This window comes from Aphis gossypii, chromosome 2, assembly GCF_020184175.1.
Source record: "Aphis gossypii isolate Hap1 chromosome 2, ASM2018417v2, whole genome shotgun sequence".
Taxonomy (NCBI): Eukaryota; Metazoa; Arthropoda; class Insecta; order Hemiptera; family Aphididae; genus Aphis; species Aphis gossypii.
Window position 1 is genome coordinate 82,587,051 of NC_065531.1, and position 24,117 is coordinate 82,611,167.

The window sequence follows — 24,117 nt, forward strand, 5'->3', positions numbered from 1 at the left end:
AAAGAATTTTGAGTCTAGTCTGATTATTCTATTTGGTTACACCAATGCATAATTAATAATAGTATTTTTCTGAATGATAGCTGTTGGCATTTTTGGCATTCGAAAAACAATGAGCGAACGCTAAAAAACAATCAACAGCACCAAGCAACTGTTTTCTTACAACCGACTAACAAAATAATATATCGTAGTTATCAACGGTTCCTGAATATACATAATAATAGGTCCGTATTATACCGTAATGGTTGCTCGGCATAGTTTACTACCAAGTACAAACTGTGATCGCCGAGTATTAAAGGGTAACTAAAGGAGAGGGTTGTAACGGTTACAATAACTTGCCTTTTTCAAATGCATAATCTGTAACTATAAATAGGTACTACTAAATACAGCTGGAAAATAGTTTTATTTGTAATATACATATATTTTTTATCCTTGGACAATAAAATATACTGTACAGGTACCTATAGCTTATAAATTTAAAATATTTGGATATTTTAAATTCCACCTAAATTTTTCAAGTGATATCATAAAATAATATTATGGAGGTACTTACATTAGTATATACATACCTATTTTATACTTATTATTTCTACGGAATGCCAATAGCCACCCCTTTTACCGTTCTTTGTTTTACAGTTTATTGTATTTCATCTAAAAAAATTAAGTACTCAACAGTATTCACACAAAAAAAAAAAAGAAATTTCTATACAATCCTGTAACGGCGTACGGTTTGCACAGCGGTGGCGTTACGAAACAAAAACGCTAAATCTTCCTACCGCGCTAAGTACACCTACGCGCGATTCATTTGTTCGTTGCAACGTAGGTGCCCTGTAACTTGTAAGAGACGATTTCGTAAGCTTTTGAGTCGACTTTGTTTTCGTCGTCGTTGTGACCGTCTGTTGCGGTTCGTACCTATACGTTTTTATGTTTGAGTGAACGAGAGTGGTGTTGGTTGACAGACCACCGATGTGTCGCGGTCCCCTCCACACCGTACATACAACAACAAACGGCGTGGGCCGTTGTCGATGGCGGGGGGGTTTGCAATTCTCGAGCAAGTGAAAGCTGTTTTAAATAATGTTTTATGTCGCAGAAAAACGACGTTCAGTGAATGCTCACGCGATTCCAAGGCCGCGATGTAAACACATGATCGCCGACGACTATTATTTTAGAAAATCTCGCGAGACGGCATCGAGCGGAAGCGACTCGCTCGCAAAAAAGTACTTAATATCCGTTATATTACATCGCGTTCACGTGGAATGGAAACCAAACGATTATGATATTGTCGTCAACGAGCGTCGTCTGATCCGAACCGGACCGTCGATGTCGCGGACCGCGAACACCTGCACCGGTGGAGGCGGTGGACGATGGCGCCATCGTCGTGGAAGGTCGAAATCGCCGTGTTTCTCGCCGTCAACACGTCGTTCCTGGTGCTGTTCGACGCGTTTTCCGCGGACCGAAACACCAGCGGGCGGAGCGCACCGATGCGTCCCGGACCGTCGCGTCTCGACGACGGCCGGCAACGGCTGATGAACCTGAACGGTTTCGAGTACGTCGTCGACAGCGGCGCGTGCGACGGACCGCGACGCCTCACGCCCGTCCTGGTGCACAGCCACGTCGATCACTTCGAACGCCGTCGGGCCATTCGGCAGTCCTACCGTCGGACCGAGCTCGACCGGCTCGGATTCCGTCACGTGTTCATGGTCGGCTTGCCGTCGTCGGGCGACGTCGCCACAGACCGAGTCACGCAGGAGCGGCTGTTCCGGGAATCGTCCAGGCACGGGGACGTGGTGCAGGGCAACTTCCGGGAAGCGTACAGGAACCTGACGTACAAGCACGCGATGGGCCTGACGTGGTTCGCGGCACGGTGCCCGCGGTCCGACCACGTGGTCAAGATGGACGACGACATAGCGGTGAACTTGTACAAGCTGCACGACGTGCTGGGTCGGGCCGACAACCGCGACCTGGCCGGGTGCGTGATCGTCGCCAAACCGATACGGGACGAGAGCAACAAGTGGTACGTGAGCCGAGCGGAATTCGCGGGCGACTCGTACCCGCCGTTCCTGTCCGGTTGGCTTTACGCGGCCAAGGCGGTGTCCGTCGGACGTCTGCTGAGGGCGATAGAGGTGCGCGAGAGATACTTCTGGATCGACGACCTGTACGTGACGGGCATACTCGCCGAACGCGCGGGACTCGAGCTCACCGACCTGAGGCCCGACTTCGAGACCGACCCCGGACCGGTACACTGTTGCGTGCTCAAACGACAGCGGTGCGACTTTCTGGCTGCACCCACTGGCGACGATTGGACGCTGCTCCAGCGATACGCCGAACAGCTGACCCGTTGTAAGGCCACCAACTCTTCCTGTGATCTATTTCGGAAATCGAAACGCCATCATAGCTGTTTGGACTTGTGGAAGAAAAAGAAACCACTAGACGCGGCTGCAGCGGACCGCATAGGGAAACCGTCCATAGAAATATTGGATTGGAATTAAAAGTCTTCGTCAATAGACTTAAACTACACGTGACATTTGACTTTATAATGATAATAATAATTTGTTCATTGCTGTAATATATTAAGTTTGTTTTACTTTATAGTACCCAGTGTCACCAATCACTATATTGTAAAGTATTCGGTGGAAAACATAAGCGCCAAAATGGCCCAAAATAAGATAGTATCGTACGAAACCGCCAAAATCTTTGGTACCTGTGTGCCATTGTTAATGGATATTATATATCCATTATTAACAGATTTAAAGTTTGTCAATTGTCATATAGACAGTGTGTGAGCAGTTTTGTGTTGTATGTTAAATTGTTATAACATATTTCAGTAGCTATTTCGTAAGCATTCGTGTAAGTGTCATCCTTTAAAATTAATTTTAAAAAAACTTTTACTAAATTAAGTTTGTGTATTTTATGAAAAAAAATATAGATTTTTATGAAAAATGTCCAGTGGTAATGTGTCATTGAGGTTTACCAAAATAAAAAATAAAATAATTTATTAAAATTATATTTATTTTTAAATATTATATATTATATTTTGAAGGGTTTTGATAATTTTAAATACTTTTAAAAAGCTACTTATATAAAATATTAATTTTGGAGCAAATAATATATCATTTTTACATCTTTGGGCACTTATGTAATACAGGCTATACAGCCATAAGACGTATTGTGAGCAAAATACCTAATTTGGGTAGTAGAAGGCAGACAAGGGTGAGTTATAGTTATTTGGATAAAAATACATGCATTTTGTTCAGTATTTTAGTATAACTAATTGACTATTTACTGATAACTCCTCTCAGATCTTAATTTTTATGCAATATTAACTTGAAACTAATATGTTTGTTCTTTGCTAATATTGACATTCAACACCACTGATAGTACATATCTACTGTAATCCATAACACCTTCTACATTATGTTTAAATTATTTACAAATAAATATACAATTACTATGAGAAATAAATAATTTATTCATTAAAGACACTTAGGTTACGTTAGTTTTAAACAACTAATATCTCACACTAAAATCATTAATAAATATAGTATTTTATTGTGTATAAAAAAGAATTTTTTTAGGAATAAATCAATTCACAAACATTACAAAACAATAATCAAACAATTTGAGAATGAATAATATGCAGGGTAGTTTTAAAAGAATGACAATTGTAATAATATTATGTATTTCATATACTGAAAGTAGTCATTTTCTTATATACTATAAATAAGTATTTTATTGATGAAATATGATCAAAGATCATCAATATATCATAGAAATACAAAAGCGATGTATAAATTGTGACAAAATTTTGGTTGGTCTTTCTGGCTCAGCAATTACCATAACCCAGAACTATATCCACCTGGTGGCACACGGCTTGCCTTCTTTTGTTCTGGAGCTGGTTCTGATTGAGCAGAAACATGCTGAGCTGGTGTAGCTGTTGCCTTAGGAGCTTCATAACCTTCCCCAGTCACTGGATTACCATCTAAAATATAAATGCACATCAAATTAACATTGTGTACAAGATTTAATTTCTTCTAATGTATTGAGTTTCAAAATTATAACAATTATACATACAACATTATTAAATAATAAATTATAAAATATAGATAAATTATTATACAATAAATAATGGATACTTAAAAATGGAACACACATTTTTAAAACAAATTCTAATTCAATTATTTTCAACTAAACAAATTTTGGTTGTATATTATAATATGGCATATAATCACCTTATTTTATTTTAACAGGTAAATATATATTTTTTTGGTTATAAGTTGATAACATACCTTTCTTCTTATAAGACCATCTTTGACAATTAGTTTTATTGGTAGAAGCAGATTCAAAATTAAAAGCTTCAAACAAATATCCAGAAGACAAACATAAAAGTAGCAAGTAGAATTGAATTATTAAATTTGCAGAAAAGAATAATGCACTATAGTAAACTTAAAAGCGATTAATTTGCATTTTATTTTTGATAGAAAGCAGGAAGTTTAAAAGTAAATAATTAATAAATAATTAACACAATTTATTATGTCAAAAATATTATAGTTAATGTAGTATGTATAAAATTATAGTTAACTAATAATTAAAAGCCAACAAAAAATAATGTGTTTGAATTAAGTATTAAAAAAGCTTAAAAAAGCATACACATTTGAATGATAAAAGATACCAATAACAACATATTATAATTTAATACCAACAAATTAGGAATATAATAAAAGTAATTTAATAGTAGCATTAAATTAACAAAATTTAATTTAAATATTTTGGACTGAAATGCACAATACCACCCTACGCAAAGTTTTCGATTTCTTTTTTTCAGAACTTACACTATTACCTATTTAAAAACAATGATGTAATCAGAATTTTTCAATTGAACTTGGTTACGAAATTATAAAGTTTTGAAGTTTTTACGCATACTTAGTTCACCAAGCCTTTCATAATTTCATTAATAAATTATTTACTCTACTTATTTATAAGCCTAGGTTGTTAGTTTATTACTAACCTAACCTGTGTTGGTCATATACGACATATTAATCCAAGTTTATTTTAGAGTGTTAAGAAAGAAATATAAAATTATGTCATATTGAGTAGTGTCGGGATTCCAACCGAGAGATATATGATTACTTTGTCATATAATAGGTTAACCCCATTATAATAGCTTAGGTTTGCACTCACTTAACTACTTCCCATCAAACCACGGGTCCACGGAGGGTGAGCCTCCAACCGAGAAATCCACAATACCTTGATTTTAGAGACCAAATTGACTTTATATCATACTTCAAAGAACAAAGTTACAATACTTAATGCATGAAAAAAAATAAAAAAATTCAAAAACTTAAAAAAGGTTACAACTTTGAAATTAAGCCCGACCGATAAATTCTGATTGCACCAATGTTTTTCAGAAAAAAACAATCGAAAAAAATTGCATTGGGTGATAAAGTGCACATGTTCGGTATTTTTTAATAGGAAATTGTAAAATTATCTAATAACTTAATAAAATAAATGAACTAAATATTTTTTTTTTAATCTATCTACAATATGTTATAAATAATTAATTGTTAATAAAAATGTAATACCAATTTTTATAAATTATTATAAAGAAGTTGTAAAAAATAAATAAATATATTTTTACATTAATAATTTACAATTAAAGAAAGCATTACATTAAAATTATATAACTATTCATGTATGTTGTTTTAATAAATAGTATAAAAACTATAAAAAATATTAGTTAACAATCATGTGTTCATCTTACCTTTATTACTTGGAGTTACACATATTTTCTCAATATTTTCTTTTACAATTTGAGACTCAACATAATTATCATTAGCGACTTTAAGCTCAATATTATTATTATTAACAACTTTAGACTCAACCTTATTATCATTAGCAATTTGAGATTCAACATTAATATCATTAGCTTTAGCTATAAGTATAACTTATTAAATTAAAATATTTATAGACTATTTGTACATAGAACAAATGGTTATTTTAAAAATTACCAGGTTTATCTGAGTTTCCATTGGCGGCAACTGTACCATTACTATGTTTTGGAGTTTGTCCACCCAAAATAATGGAACTTTGGAGATTCTTCTGATTTGTACCACGTTTATGAGGATTAACTTCATCGCATGATGCTGTTCCAAATATGTCACTACTTCCACCACCTGGTGGTTTTAAGACCCTTAAAAAAAAAATTAATATTTAAGACATTTATAATATGTATTTCATATTATATTAATATTGTTAATTATTGTGACAATTTACCTCTAGTTATCGAATAAAAATAAATGTTATTATCTTAAATGCATAACAAAATAATAATAAATAATTTATTGTTTAACAATAAACCAATTAATATTCAGTATAGGTACTTCAGTTATTTTAACAAATTTATATTTTTATGATATGAGCTAATAAATATAAATATTGTTTTTATTTACAAGAACTTGACATATTCATAGGTCACCACTTAAAAATATTCAAGGATTCATTAGGAGTTGTACCATATGGTATTAATATCTATAGATCAAACATGTATATTTTTATGTGGGAAGTTAAATTAAATTATTATTTTAAAATATTAATTACCCATAACAACTAAAATATTGGTTTTAATTTAAAACAAGTTATAATCAATACAATTATTTATAAGATTTCAAAAATTACCAACCTACTTTTAAGTACAATATTTTAAAATAATTGAAGACAAAATAACAAGTAGGGATAAAAATGCAGGTACAGTAAGTTCTAGGTGTTGAGGTACATACTATGCATATTATATATATTATATCTACTTTATAATAAAATCCAAATAAAAATAGTTAATATAAAGCTATATTAAAGAAATTAGTAAATATTTATTTATGTTTATTAAGCACACAAAAATATTGATACTTGCACTTTAAAACATTGTTTTAGGTAGTTGAAACCTCAAAATCACCGAGTTATAAATAAATTAGAATATAATTAATTTCAAGCACTAGTTAAATAAAGTTAATAATTATTGATATTTAATACATTTTAATATTTTAAATTTGCATTATTTTAATATTATCGACAAATAAGTGTTTAAAATAATATGAAGATTATCTTTAATATTGTTAAATTAAATTTTATAATTTAAAATACCATGTACACTTCCAGTGTTCTACTTGCCTATTATGACACGGAGATCCTACGAACTCAGCGCCCCAAAGATCATGACAAACTCCTCCAGGAGGCATTTTATTTTCTCTAATAGATAATTTATAAGTATTATTTTTATTAGTAAAAAAATAAAATTTAAGGAAATCGATAGCCGTAATCGAAAATGGGTCGATTTTAATAAATCACAACTAAGTGGGTAGACAAAGAAAACTGAGCGATATTTGAATGACCTCGCCTTATTTGGAATATCTAATAGTAATCATCCTACACAAATTTCTTTATTGACAAAATGAAAATGAAAAACATAGTTAAAATTACAATTTTTTTAATGTTATAAATATCCAAATCAAAATGTAATATTTAAAAATTTTAAGATATTCAAAAAAAAAACGGTGTAATAATAATATATGATAATAAGTAAAATTATACAGGTACCTTAAACTCATTTTCGACGAATATCACAAACAAAAAACGATTTACTGAAGTGATACGACTTGACTAGCACTTTATGTAAAATGAAGAAATCGTACCGAGTACCGAGCTTTATATTGATGTATTAAATAAAAAAATCTACCTTGAATTATATGTGTAGGTTGAATTGTAAAATAAACCAGTACAGCCACAATGAAAATACAAAATGTGCTCTTTTATTTTATTTTGCATGTTTTAATAAAATAAGGACTTACATTAATAATAATAAATGGTTTATTAACAGCTGAGTTGCAAATCATTAACTATTACTATAAAAATACAGTTTGCATAAATAATATAGAATGTATAATAAGAGTTTCATTTAGTAAAAATAATTTTAGTTTAGTAGGAACTTAAGAGTAATAAATAATAATTATTAAATTAGAATATTTTTTTTTTTTTAAGAAATTTAGTCTGACTTATTGGCAAAATGAGTGAATTTGATACAGAGGAATCAGGAATACATACTACGTTGTAAGACAATTATTATTCATCAATCATAGAAATTAGAATATAATATGCAAGTATTATACTTATAATAGAAGTAAAGAAATAAATGTAGGTAATATAGGAACAATATAAACTGACATTTAAAATATATATGTGTGTCTACATCATATACTCGTACAAAGAAATCGGAAAAATGTCTATATTAAAATTGTATTTAACATTGATTTATGTACGTATATATTATAATAAAAAATAATCATAAAAAAATTCGATTGACTTTAAATAGATTTTGTTACAAGGGGATCGACCCTCAATATTCCTAACTGTCGTGTTCGAAACAACCGTTATTTTAAATAGAAGTTTTATGAGCAATTGATTTTAAGCACGTTTCTATTATTTCATAATCCGAATTAATAATTTTAATAAATATTGAATACTGTATGTATACCACAGCGGACAGTACATCCGATTACAAATATAGCTAGAGGGATTCTCTATTCATTGGCATCAAAAAGTTTGAGAACAACTATGGAATAATAAACGCCACTATAATAGATTGGTTATGTTTGGTTTACCTACGTTCATTGACATCGTCAATGTTAAAAATGCAATATAAGTTATAACAGTAACGAAATTTACTGCATGTCCAATATTTTCTTTGTCATTCTTGATTTCTTTACAGCCGACACACACATTAAAAAACTTAATAAGTTATTATAATATGCTACATGTCAAACGGTTTTTAGACCCCATAAAATCTCGCAAAAGAATAAAATTGGGTTTTGACGCAGACGCGGTCATTTCACCCTCATAAGGGTAGGGTTCTCCCCAAATTATATATGTTATATACGGAGTAATCACATTTCAAATTATATGACTCATGTTATACAAAAACTTATAAGTAATGACTAGGGCACGGATGTTGTTGCATTTGCAACTTCTTTTCTATTGTTCGGATTCGTTGCTAAGTAGATTATAAATTTGTTTCAAATGAGTACCAATTAATACATAAAAATTTTAAGTGCAACTTTTTGCAATTTTTGACCTTTTTTTAATTTTATTGCAATTTTGTTAATTATTGTCATTTTCAATACAATTTTATGTGTTTTTTTGTGTTTTCACTTTTTTTTTGTTAGATTATACGGTTTAATCTATGGTTATGTCGGGCTTTATTGGTTGTGACTCGTGACGGCTTATTTGTCCGTCGTCGTCGGCGGTAACTGGAAAAACCATTTAATTAGTAGAAAAAAATCAAAAAATAGTTTAAATAAAAAGCTTTAATTTTTAATAAAATTATTTGTAGATTTCTGAAAAAATAAGAAAACCGGACAATTTACTAGATTTTTAATGACAACTGACGAGAATTTGAATTTGAATCTTTTTTATTATCTACTCGTTAATATTTTTTTTAATTTTTTTGGTACAAAATATTTTTTTATTGCAATTTTTAAGTGCAATTTTGGGTTTTTTTCACAGCAATAATGCAATCAATTTTATAACATTTTTAGTGCAACAACATCCGAGCCCTAGTAATGACTAATGAGTAACATTTCAATAAAGATTTGTACTAATATTATCGAAAAACATATTTTAATAGTTGATACAGAGTTTCGAACAAAAAACGAATTAAATATCTCAACTAAATTATTTAAACAAATATTATGCCTTATAAACTTTAATCTGAGATAATTCATGACCTACAGCATACAACTAAAAATTAGGTTTATTTGATATTTTATGATAGTATTATATAAATAGAAACCCGATCATACAAATACTGTTATATTTTTAATTTAATATCTGAAAAAAAAATTGTGAACTAAATACAAAACTATTTATTATAATGTTTAGTCTATTATATTAATAAGTAAAAACAGGCATAATATGAACTTTTCCAGCAATACAGTTAATTTATATCTTTAATACTTGATGCGTGTTTAAAACCGACATTAACATAGTAAAAGCTAGGAGTTCGCCATTGCAAGGTAATTTGTTATGTATTTACTATACAACGGACAAGGGTCAACGTTCGGTTAGCATATTACACTGAAGCCGTGGTTCAAGACGAAATAGAACTTGACTTGAGTACATTTATACAATAATACTATTTTAGATTCCAAAACGATTACGTAGTAACGGGAATTGAATGAAAAAAAAAAATACAATACGATAAGAGGGTAACCGCGTGGTCTACGGATTCATGTACATTGTACATTATTGGTCTCTGGTATCTATAAGTAGTAATTTAATAATAATAAAAAAAAATCATTAGACATTATGAACTCATTTTTCTATTTATATATATGAAACTTCGTAATATTATAATATGGTTTACTAGTTATTAAATTATTAACCTGGTGGTGTAAAACTTTGATCAAGCACCAACTATTAAAAATAAAGGATAATATACTAAATGTAAGTAAACGTAATACAAAATATTAATAAATCTACTACATAATAATCTTGCCTGATACCTCATTAATGTTTTATTTTTTTATCAATACATAAATCTAATAGTATAAATTAAAAAAAAACGTGGTATGTAATTTAAGTTAGGAAAATGCAGATGTTTACTTTATTAATTTCCTAATGGATTATTGGGGTCACAAACAAATAGGGAAAGTTTAATTAACTAAAAACAATTATGTTCAATTACATTTGGTTCATGGGTATAATATTATTTGAAGCCTAGGATTAATATTATCGTTCGAAAGCGTTCAATATTGATTAAATATCTGAATTTTATTTCGCAGTGAAGGCAATGATAACTAAAATAGTAAAAATATAAATATGTACTTTCCCCCTATCACGATTTATTTCGGTATATCCTATAACACTGTAGGGTGGTCATGATAATAATAAAGCAGAATACGAATACGAATGTCGATTCCAGAAAAAGCCATTATAGCATGAGTAACGGATGACAACCTACAATAGATCAAACATTTCCTCTATGAAAGTATAACACAACATTGTTTAAAAATAATTTCAAAAACTCAATGAACCGTTTTTATTTTATCCGAAAATATTCCCGTAGGAAGTCACGTGCCACTATGTAGTATGATGATTACAGTGAACATCTATGACGTTCGGTGGACCGTGCACATAGGAAATTCAAATGAGTTACAATACCGTAACTAGCACACCTTTCTACCCCTGGGATCATCATTTCGGATATAACATAAATATATTATAAATAATAATAACCCATTTAATTTATATTTGAATGCTGTAATTGCCAGGTACCGAAACAATATGAAAATATTTTAAAACAGCAAATAAAAATGTGATACACATTGACATTTTATACCTGTACCAGACACCAAATAACTAGGTACCCGTGTAGTCATCGTTTACCAAATTGATGTATACTTTCCGTGCGTTATTATTCGCATGCACAATACCATGTGTATTCCCCCACCTAATAATGTGAATTACGTTTTTATGATGCTCATTGTAATACTTTTATGGTTAGATGGAAAATTAAATAGTTCAAATTTTCAAGAAAAATATATATTCATTCAGAACATTCACCACACCGAATGAAAGTGAAACAAATTAAATGAAAATACTTCATGGTTATTATTGAAAAATACGAGTAAGATACGTCATAGTAAAATAATTCTTTTGAATAATATGCTAATCTACTGTATATGTACGAGAAAAAATAACTCAAAATCAAACTCTCACAAATATTGCATTGTAGGTACATCAACTGTATCTTTTTATAAAAATAAAAATTATAACTAGGGCCATCGTTCTATAAAGAATATAAGTTTATATCAAACTATATACACTGCATGAATTATTAATATAATGCCACCAATGAGAAGCTTATTTCTCTTTCTAAATTAATAATATTATCTTCGATCAATTCATAATTTAATCATTGAAGATTATATAAAGTTTACACTAGGGAAAATTAAAAATAAATAGATATCAGTAATATAAGTTAAATAAAAGTATTTTATGTAGTTAAAATGTAATTGTTCTTACAATTTTTTAGTTTATTGATTCTATTGTTCCGTTAGAGAATTTTTAAATAACAAATAACAAGCTTAACAATGTCCATAAACAGATAATACTGCAAACAGAAAAATTAATTGGTCTTAAGAAATGAAAAATAATAAGCACACAAAATTATACATATAAAATATAAAAAATACTCAGTCATACATAATAGATACGTATTCTTATTACCCAATTAAATTTTTAATTTAAAAAAAATTCATACGAATTTAATAACCTTAATTAAATTCTGAATAATTGTTGAATTGAACACGTTATTTTACTCTAATAACTAATAATCATATTAACCGTAATGAGTTAATAATAAGTTTAATTTTTTTGAATTACAAGTTTCTATCATAAATTAAAATCAAAATAAAAGTATTTATTATTAAAATATAATTTTTCTCTAATGAAATTTTAATTTATAATAACTAGATTCATAAAATTCTTAAATAATTAACATTTATTAAAAGGTATTTTTCATTTTCATTTAGAATTTATAAATTAAATATATAGGGATACATTACTTTTTAATAATACACATTAGTAAATATTAAATGGGAAATATCGATGATTAATAATTATAGTAATCAAGATTTTTACTTATTAGTATTTTGTTGACGAGTTACTATGATTTAGAAAAATTAATTTTAAATATCTATAAGTGAAAACAAATAAATTAAAATTTGTAATATTATATTTTTATGAAATATTTTATACAAAATTAATAATTTTTTGAATTTAAAAATATAAAAACATGTTAATAAAAAGAACTCAATAATGTCAAAAAAAAAAATTGTTTATAACGTATTAATAAAAACAAAAAAAAATGTTGGAACTAAATAGGTACTTATTATTAGAGTAATTATCGACTAACTTCTCTTAAAATTAATAAATATTAGGTACATTTATTTTGAATTAAATAATTACTTTTTTTTTCCACATCCTATATTGTCCAACTCAATGTGTCTGTAGGACGCATAAGTAGCCATGGTCCAGTTAATGAGAGACTTGAACAGAACACAAGGGACACGTCAAACGAGGAATACTGACAATGCACGACTGCGCTGGTGTAGGGCACTCGTGTTTTCCTAGTGACTAGTGTACGCGGTATCGTGGTTACGGGTAAATCGCCGACAGACTGCATGCAACGATTCACTTCTATGGCGGACCCACCGACCAAAAAAGACGGATCCAACACTTCCTAATACAAGCCCACTCCTCACTTTCCTCATTGAAAGGCTACGTCTACAATATATTAAACACTATACACACCACACCGGATTTACACTGTTTTAGTATTCACCAAAAGAATCAGTATAACTGTCAAAATAGCAATATGAGACGGAAATGTCTGCGAAGAATCAGAAAACAGTTTCACGTAATTTAAGCACTTTTGACAATTTCATTGTACCTATTACACACATAACAGTTTTAAGGTTTGTATTGAAACTTTAATACCACAAATTCGTTGAACGCAAATTAAATTAATATTCTACAACATATCAAAGGATATATATAACAATAGAATCTCAAACACTAGCAAAAATAACATTTTTGGAAAAAATGTAGTATAAATTCTTATCAATATGATTATAAATCGTCATATTATTATAGAATGTCAAACAAAAACAAAATACTCTTAAATACGTGAAAGTAGTGTTGTTGATTAAGTTAAGACATTTTATAATTTAAACTAATATTATCAGTAAGATAATTTTATTAAATATGAAAATTTAGATGGTAATTTAATCAATTGTTTACATTTATTGTTTAATTCATTTTATATAAATCGGTCTGCAAAACTATTAATAAATGGGTTTTAACAATTTAAATGTTAAATACGTAAAAGTATGAGTGTTTTTAAACATTTTTAATTTAAATGTTTTGAGTTAAAATAAATATAACAATTGACAATTATTATTTATTATTAATTAAGATTTTATTAAAATAGAAGTACAAATTATTTAAAAAATGTAAACCTAATTAATCTTATACCCACGTAATTATACATCATAACTAATTTGTTAGTATTTATTTGATATATTATAATAAATATACGTATTGCATAACCAAACAGAGCTGGATTAATGTGATAAGTTGCCCCGGGGTAATCCATTTTTGGGGAACCTAATTTTACAAAAAAATATTTATACATACAGTGGAACCTTAATAACTTAAATCGGTTGAGGATAAAAATAAAATTCAAGTAATCGGAAATATTTTTTTAAACAACACAAAAGCTTCGTTTTATAATTTTATTTACCTATGTGTTTACTACATAGTAATAAGTGTATAATGTATGTACCTATGTATATTGTATTAAAATTTAAAAAAAAGAATTAAGTAATAAATATGTATGCAAATTGTATATATAATAAAGAAAAAACATACAATGTATAATAAATAAGTTAGTACTATTTATGAATGAAATCAGATATTGTTGATTGTTTTTTATTGTTTGATAAGGACATAATCTTTAAAGTTTTTAATTGCGTTTGGTCTGGAAAAATTCTCGTCTGAAATGTCTTGTTCTTGAATATATTTACGTAATTACGTAGGCACAACCTGTAAACCATCTAATGCCTTAGCAAAAGAGGATTTGACTTATAAGCCAAAATTCAACTAAAATATTACTTCGACTTATCGAGAATTTGAGTTAACGAAATTCAAATTATCGAGGAAATTTATCTCACACATATCATATATTGTGAGACAGAGGCAAAGGCATTCCTAAGAGTTATCGAAACTTCGACTTATCGAGGTTTCACTGTATTTTTTATTGATATTTTGAGAGCTTCTTTTTGCTTAGAAGTCCTAGGCTATACCTTCTTCCCCCCTCTACGCCTAATTCGGCTCAGTTTACAAATTGTAAAAGTTTAACTATAATACGAATAAATGAATTAGGATATAAGATGATTAAAGCTACAATTAATTGGTAGATTTAAATTTTTTAAATACTTAATGCTTTTATCTTTTAGTGAAATTGTGATTGTTTAATATAGATATTTAAAACTAGTAATAGTTTTTTTTTTTCATTTTAACTTAAAATTTTTAAACATAGTATTTTCGAAGACGACAAAATGAATTCAAGGTCTGTGGTCAAATACTTTACACTGTATACATGGTACCGGATCTATCCATATATTTTTAACCGATATAAAAATTACAAATTATCGATGGATGACAAGTCCTCCATAAACAAGATACGGTCCGTCGACTATATGAAACCAGTCACCTGCTACTATCAGTTATTTTTATGCGTAGTTAACTGAAATTAGCTTATTAAACATATTTATTCAAGTTTTAATTTTTAATGTTAAATAAGTTGTTAAAACAATAAATGTTTATGGTTAAAAGTTCCTTAAGAAACGAAAATAATTACTAGAGCATGAACAGTTTATACCAAGATTATAGAAAATCGTGCACTTATTAATAATAATATTATGTAGGTTATATCCGGATTTATTAAAGACGATTCGATACTTTTTAAAATGTTTTGTTTTATAGCCTTGACTGCGGCCATTGTTTCTTCATCTTAATAGGCTATTTTCTACATGTATTGCAGTTAACGGTATATCATTAAATTACAATAATATTATTAAAACTACTTTAAGATCAAAAGTAACTGAAAAAGGAAACTAACTACTCTTTTGACATCGTATAAAGCAAATTATTCAACAATTTCTAAACACAATTTATATCTTATAGCGCCACAATTATAAGTTTTCAACAGCAATTTAAAATGTAAATCCAATTAAAAATATATATTTATATTAATTCGCGCGTGCTGATCCTCGAAATACAATACAGTGGTTAAACGTTTGACAGCTGTAATCTTATCAGTTTGCGTGCAAACAGTTGGAAATCCTCAGACTTTCTAAGTTCTAATGAATACGTGTTCACGATCCGATCTTTAAGAAAGATCTACTTTTATAATTAGCTACATCTCTATACTTGTTTATTCACCTTAATCCCATATTTATAATCGCTGTGCTTAACATCACAGTTCGATGATTCTGTTGATTGTTTTAATTTTGTTTAAAATGTTTCGTTACTTACGTCTTCTGTTCATTTTAATAGAACATTATTATATAACACAAAACCGTAGCGGAACAATCAAATCCAAACCGGAACGGTCATCATATTTACTCTTTTGTCCTCAACACCCAGTACACACCACATATATTATAATATAATGCCATCGGCCTCTAAACAGGGTGGGGAGAAATAAGATGTGAAATATACAAATAGTGCATTTCTTAAAATGTTTAATATTATGTTTTAACTATAATATTTAAAAAGTTTAAGATACGACTTTAAAGCTACAGCTATATATATGATTAACATTATTATATAACTACTTAAATATAAAATAACATTTAGGTTTTGTATACTTTAATATTAACGACTATATATTTAGTACTATAAAAATGTATACGTGAATTCCTAAGGAGCACACAAACAATTTTAATGTGAAATAATTTGTATTGTTATCAAGTACTTTAAAGATTGAAGTAGTAAACGAAATAAAAAAACTGTTGTAAACATTGAACTCTCGAGTTTCGAAAGTTATTTTATTTATAAAAATTACTATATACGCCCAACGAAAAACCACTGGGCATACCAATGTCCAGCTCCAGCATGATCATTATGAAACCCTTTTGCCTGGACAACAGACCATTATCCATGGTTCATAATGTTTCCCATGATGATGAGTGCATTTTCATTATCTCTTTTTAATGGTATACAATGTATACTGCCTACTCTGAGTAGACTGCTAACGGTTTTCGTTATACAAAGAACAAAAAATATTATTACATTGAATCTGTGAATGGTTATTTTTGGTTTACGATACCTGTACTGTATTAAGGACATTAACCCGATTGTGCTATACTTAGAATTAACATATTATTTACGATAAAAATTGAAACTGTTATACAAAAAATATTTTACAAATCATCAATTTTTCTAGCTATAAATGCATCACAAATGCAAACATTGTAATACAAGTATAAAATATATTAATATTAATGCATTTAAGTGCATTACAACAGAAAATAATATAATTATGAATTTATTATAAAATATTCTAACAGGTTTTTTATTCAACTGATGACCTAAAAAGTCAAAATACTAGATCAGAAATTTTTTGAAACCTAAAACGAATTAAGCAAGTTAAAAAATTACAGATAAGTAGATCCGTTTTTTTTATTCATAAAATCTTTTTATATATAAACACTTTTAAAATACCTACGTATTTATGTATAATGAAAATAATGCATGAAATGATCCAAGATTCTTATGGAAGAAATCGGAATGTATAGGTATAACATCAAGTGTTTGATAAATTGCGGTATAAGTAATATTTAACCGTACAAATACGAATCAAATTTTTTTTATTAAAAATGTACTTAGTAATAAATTACTTATGCTTAAAATCATAATTATTATAACTAATATTTTATTTTACATCATAATTAATAAAAAATGTGTACCTTCTAATTTTCAGTTTCAATAAATTATAAACTGAGTATAATTTAAACGAAATAAAAACTAATCAATTCTATTACGACTTATTAGTTAAAAAATAATTGTTAACAATAATTTGAAATAAAAATGTTTGTAATCATAACCAAATGCAAACATAATTCACTTAGATTCATGTGTACATAAATAATGAAACATATTAGCATTGATGTTAATTTATATTCTTTTTTTTTTTTAATCATGTTGAAAATATCATTATGACGATTCAAGTATTAAATTAAGTAGTAGATTGTTAAAGGTTTCGTTTCATTTTAATAGACTTTTGTACATACTGTATATACATATATATTTGTGTTACATTTATATTTCTAACAAAAACAAACGTTTATTAAATTTAATTTCTATACCACTCCTTAAAATCTTCAATTATTATTTGTTAATCTAGTATTTGAAACAATAAGCACTTAAGGGTAAGTGATTAGATACAACAGATATTCAGGAAGGGCGTTGCCTATAAAAAACATTTTATTATAAATTGAAACTAATATAAAATTACCAGAATTACTAAGAGGATGTTATATAGTTTACATACCTAACTATAAACTTGTATCTAGCATGTGCAGTTATAGTACATGTAAAAACGCATTGACACATCAATACTTATTGATAATATTAAGTAGTATTTAGTTATTTTAAAACATTTTAAATTTCATTATTCAGTTAATAAAACCAATTTTAATTATACAAGAAACTTAGTCCAACTCAGAAAACACAAAATTGTTTAATTAGTTGAAGAATATGAATATTATACATTTTCTAATTACTTATCTTAATTATTAATATCCTTTTAGATTCTGAACGGAGTGAAGAATGTATTGATTTTACAATGATGTATGTTTTTTTTTTTGTTTTTTTTTTTTTTTGTGTCTGTGTACAGCATAACTAGTCGAAATAATGCTCCAATTTCAAACAATGGGGGTGGTTTCCGATGTAAAAGTGAATATCCTTGGTGCATTATAGAGGTAAAAAGTTAACATTTTCCAACAGTTTTCAAAAAAATCGAGAAAAACAAAAAAAAAAATGACGGAAAAACGGCAATTTTTACGCAAAACCAGTTTTCGACCAAATCGATTTTTTTTTTATGGTTGTAATTCAATAACTAATCACTGAAAATACTTGAAATTTTCACCAAATGTTAATGTCAGTGGTATCTGTATATAGTTAAATTTTCAAAAAATTTTGACTTTTTTTGAGTTATTATAGACCACTGAAATTTTCGATTTTTTTGAGAAATTTTTTTTAAAGTGTCGATAAAAAATTTTTGGATGACCAAAAAGTTTTGAAAATTAATACAAGGTTCCTTATGAGTTGTTTTTATTGTAGCTAAAAAAAATAAAAATCGTTAGTCACAATTTTTTTTTATAAGAGTTTATAGTTCAAATTTTTACGAAATCTGTCGAAAACGCGAAAATTTGCAAGTAATTTTGAAGTTGAAAAATCATAAAATTTTTTTCTTTTATAACTAAGTTTTGAAAATTTGGTACAAGGTTCTCCATACATTTTTCTTCAAATATCTGTAAAAAAAAACTCTACCGGATTCAGACAAAAAATTTTTATGAGTGTTTGAAATTTAAATTTTTACAAAACCGCGTTAAATAACGGTTTAGCCTCAAACGATTTTTGATATTTGTTATAATTCAAAAAGTATAAGTCGTAGATACTTGAAAATTTTACCAGTTATTTAGATTGGCATTTTATTTACTTGATTTAATTTTCAAAATATTTTGAGTTTTTTTGAGCTATTTATAGACAAGAATTTTCAATTTTTCTGAAAAATTTTTTGAAGGGTCGATAAAATTTTTTTGGCCCTATCAAAATACTTGAAAATTTTATACAAAGTTCCTCATATATTATTCTTATAGTGATTAAAAAATTATAAGAATACATAGGCACAATTTTTTTTTATTAGCATTTGAAGTTCAAATTTTGACGAAAATTCGTCAAAATTATGAATATTTGCAAATTATTTGAAGTTGAAAAATCATAAAATTTTTTGTGTTTATAACTAAGGATTAAAAATACAACACTAAGTTTTCCATAAGTTTACCTTCAAGTATCTATAGAGAAAACTCGAAGCATCATTATAGGAAAAATTTTAAGTGCGTTTGAATTTTAAATTTTAACGAAATAGCGTAACGATAACGATTTATCCTCAAACGATTTTAAATATTGTTATTATTCAAAAAGTATAAGTCGTAGATACTTGAAAATTTTACCAGTTATTAAGATTCGCGTTTTCTTTACGTGATTTAATTTTCAAAATATTTTGACTTTTTTGAGCTACTTATAGACAACTGAAATTTTCAATTTTTCTGAAAATTGTTTTTTTATGTGTCGATAAAATCTTTTTGGCCCTATCAAAATACTTGAAAATTAATACAAAAATCCTCATAAGTTATTATTATAGTGATTAAAAAATTATAAGAATACATAGGCACAATTTTTTTTTATTAGCATTTGAAGTTCAAATTTTGACGAAAATTCGTCAAAATCATGAATATTTGCAAATTATTTTGTAGTTCAAAATTCATAAAATTGTTTGTATAGGTAGCTAAGAGTAGAAAATTTAATACAAGATTTTCCATAAGTTTTGCTTCAAAAAGCTATAGAGAAAATTTTAAGAGTCATTATAGGAAAAAGTTTTGAGCGTTTGAGTTTTAAATTTTTATGAAATCGGAATATTTGTTTCAAAATAGAATATATGACAAATTTAATTATAATATATTATAGACTGACAAATCATCTCCGTTCAGAATCGTTTTCGTATACAATGATACTTATCATTGCATTCAAATTTAATCTACCCTAGTCCGAGGTCTACCCCACCCCCATGTACAGCAGAGCGGTACCCACTTGCCGATTTTTTTTTGTTTTGAGCTTTAACAAATTAATATTGCACTAATATTTAAATAAAATCTTTACACATTGAATTAAGATCAAACAATGTCTAAAATAATAACTATCAAGTGTCAATTCTAACTATGTATAAAAAATAATTAACAAAGTTAAACTAATATATTATATAATTCTATCTAAAATATACCTATAAAAACCAAAATTGTATTTGACATATTATACATTAATGAGACCCCATGGGAACATCAATGAATATGAATAACAGAATGATAGCATTTCTCTGATCACTAACATCAATATATATATATATCAGTAATAATTAAATTTAAGTAAATAATATACATTATAATCCTCTCGTCAGTATTGTCATTAAAAATCTGGTAAATTGTCTGGTCTTCTTATTTTTTCAGAAATGTACAAATAATTTTATCAAAATTTAAAACTTTTTTTGATTTTTTTCTACTAATTAAATGGTTTCTCCAGTTACCGCCGACGACGACGGTCAAATAAGCCGTCACGAGTCACAACCAACAAAGCCCAACATAACCATAGATTAAACCTGTATAATCTAACAAAAAAAAGTGAAAACACAAAAAAGTACATAAAATTGTACCTATTGAAAATGACAACAATCAACAAATTGCAATAAAATTGGAAAAAAGTCAAAAATTGCAAAAAGTTGCACTTAAATTTTTTATATATTACATGGTACTCGTTTGAAACAAATTCATAACCTACTTAGCTCGCTACTTAGCAACGAATCCAAACAATAGAAAAAAAGTTGCAAATGCAACAACATCCAAGCCCTAGTGATGACCTTTATAAAACTGTACATTTTAAAATGATTATAACTTTGTTAAAGACAACATCAATAAAAGGCTATGTGGGGCCCTAGGTAATATCTTACCTTAAAATTGTATAACAAATCATTCACACTAATACCTAAAGTCAAAACTAACAGTACACTATTAAAACAAGTTAGTGAAAATTTAGTATGTCACACGTCATGTAAGACATAAACAACAATATGATGTCCTTTTAATAATAAATAACCCAACTTTTTTTTGGTGATAAAATATAAATAAGAACTTGCGACTTAAAAAAAATATTAAACTCATACTTCTTCCCATGATAGTTATTCTGACCACTACTCAAGGATATAATTGTCCTAATAAGATGTTCAAATTAACACAGAATATCAATTAATGATTAAAATTTAATTTTATATTATACGAGTATATTTGAGTTACGCACTCAAGCTGCAACCGGTTCTCAATCATGATTTAATTTGTAATAGGTACTTAAATTAAAAATTATTAACAACAAATTTATTTAGTTACGAGCACAATAGCACTTTCAAATTATTAAAACAGCAAAAAAAATTTTAAATCAAATAATAATGGATTATCTTATCAATATAATATGAAGTTTAAGATATTAAAATAACCCAAAAATAATATTATCTGTAGTTTAATTGGCAAAATAATTTACAATCTACATACCTACATAATTTATATATGTCATGTAAATACAACACAAGTTACGTATGTATACTGTTTAAATGTTATGATTGTTATGTAATTACAATACATTTATTATTATAATAAATATCGATAGTAAAAATATAATTGTGTAGACATTTATTATGGACCACATCCTTTGTTCTACTTTTTAGCGGGAAAACACAATCCTAACAAAATATATAAGGAAACCAAATGAATAACAAATAATTAATGACTGAATAAATTTGAAATAGGTTTACATTTGTATAATAATTTCAAAATATTTATCAGCTCATTAATGTCTTAAATATAAGGTAATAATCACACCAAAACGCAAATGAAGAAAATAACGTGATTTGGCTCAAACTTACTTGCTAGTGTTTCTTCTGATGTCACCGATGCCAACATTGAAATTTGTAGAAGTCATTTTAAGTTATTTTTTAAAAATTTCAAAGATTTACTGTTGAAATTAAAGTTAACAAAACTTTTCGTTAACAATTAAAATAAATTTCCAACTAAGAACGGCAGGCGAGCTGGCAGGGCAACGAACGGAAATTAATGAATGGTATCAACTGATCGACCATTGGCCATCGCTCATCGGCAAGTTTCGCCCTAGTTCGTCACCATATTGATAACAGCACCATCGATGAATAACCGGATAAGTTTAATATTATTTTAATTATTTGGTATCATTTTAAAATTAACAATAATTAATAACCATAAAAACTCCATCAAAAAAATTTAAAAAAAAAACTATTAAAATGATTAAATTAACAATAAAATTGGTTTAATGTTACTACAATCTCTTTGTACAATACAAATTCAAATATTTTATTTGGCGGTAATCTTTCATAATTATTATTATGATTATTTATTTTTTATTTTTATGTATTTAAATTAAATTATTTATCTATTAGAAATATGGAATTTTTTTCGACTATTTATTAATAGTTAGGAAAGATTTGATTTTGTAAAAACTAATAATTATAACAACATTATCTAGATGAGTTAATAGGTACGTCCTTTAAAAATGCAGCTTCGTATGTTTTAATTCTTCACAAAAATTAAATTCTGATGAAATTGTCAATTAGGTTAGGTTAAGGGTGAGCGACAACAACCTGACAAGATCTCCTAAACAAGTAAATAACGTAGATACGTAAACGCAAGTATGTATTTTCAAATTTTTCATATACAATTAAACGATCAGCGTTTTAATAACGTATTAAACCTCGTAATAAAATACTTCGAGGGCTTTCTATGAATAATAGTTTCTATCCAGTATTCACTAATACGAGTATTACGGATTAAAGTTAAGTTAAAGTAACTTATAAACAGCGCCCACAAGCCACGGGAAATTGGTTTTTCGTAAAACTAGCGATAAGAATTTTTGTAAGTTCGGTTGCATCACATTACATATCAGGCACCAAGCATTTATAATGCAATCTAAGCACAACTGTACAAGATTGAAGATAAAGAATAATCAATAAAAAAAAGCGAACATTTTTAAGGGGTCGTATTTAGGCAATATTCGATATCCTTCGTGATTTAAGTGTAACTGTGTGTGTTGTGACTTGTCACTGATCATTAGTGTGTGTGATTGCGAGTTTCCCCAAACGCTTTATGTAATTAAAGATATTATGGACTACGGCTAACATTTTTGGAAATCAGTAACGTACATACGCGCAGTCACATGTTACTAAATTTTGCGATAAAAACGTTTTTTACATGATAATCCCAAAAAGCGGAAGAAAAATTCACCCAATACCAAAAGCCCGATTTTAATTTTAAAAACATATTTGAATTCTTTAAACTCTTTTCTACGTTTTGTAGGAAATGGATTTTCGATATTTTGTGTTGTTTAATTACTATACTACTATAATAACAAATTAATTATATTTATATATATTATACCTACAATTTTTTTTCAAAATTCACTTTAATTTAGAATTAGTAAAAAAAAAAATGTTTTCCTACAAAACCTAGAAAAAAGATGAAAGAATTCAAATATGTTTTCAAAATTAAAATCGGACTTTTGTTACTACGATGGATAAATTTTTCTTCCGCTTATTGGTCTAATTGCACGAAAATACGACTTTCAACAGATATAACATCTAAATTTATATCATTA

At 27.8% G+C, this 24,117-nt stretch overlaps 2 protein-coding genes across 8 annotated transcripts; one reads left to right on the plus strand and one right to left on the minus strand.

Annotated features, from left to right (window-relative positions):
• Window positions 1–1,066: 1,066 nt before the first annotated feature.
• Window positions 1,067–2,591, plus strand: LOC114119407 (beta-1,3-galactosyltransferase 5-like). Its single transcript, XM_027980956.2, has one exon. It carries the CDS (start codon window positions 1,362–1,364, stop codon window positions 2,484–2,486), a length of 1,125 nt encoding a protein of 374 aa, XP_027836757.2. The 5' UTR covers window positions 1,067–1,361; the 3' UTR covers window positions 2,487–2,591.
• An 855-nt stretch (window positions 2,592–3,446) lies between these two features.
• Window positions 3,447–22,563, minus strand: LOC114119404 (microtubule-associated protein Jupiter-like). 7 transcript variants are annotated; one of them, XM_050199859.1, is made up of 6 exons: window positions 7,585–7,743; window positions 7,159–7,236; window positions 6,003–6,184; window positions 5,756–5,926; window positions 4,284–4,349; window positions 3,447–3,976 (listed from the first exon to the last, which is right to left on the minus strand). In XM_050199859.1, the coding sequence occupies exons 1-6, from the start codon at window positions 7,593–7,595 to the stop codon at window positions 3,828–3,830; spliced, it is 657 nt and encodes a 218-aa protein (XP_050055816.1). In that variant the 5' UTR covers window positions 7,596–7,743; the 3' UTR covers window positions 3,447–3,827. The 7 variants fall into 7 exon arrangements, with proteins under 7 accessions (XP_050055816.1, XP_050055818.1, XP_050055817.1 ...); XM_050199861.1 differs by lacking the exons at window positions 7,159–7,236; window positions 7,585–7,743 and adding an exon at window positions 22,361–22,563; XM_050199860.1 differs by lacking the exons at window positions 7,159–7,236; window positions 7,585–7,743 and adding an exon at window positions 13,012–13,207.
• Window positions 22,564–24,117: the final 1,554 nt, after the last annotated feature.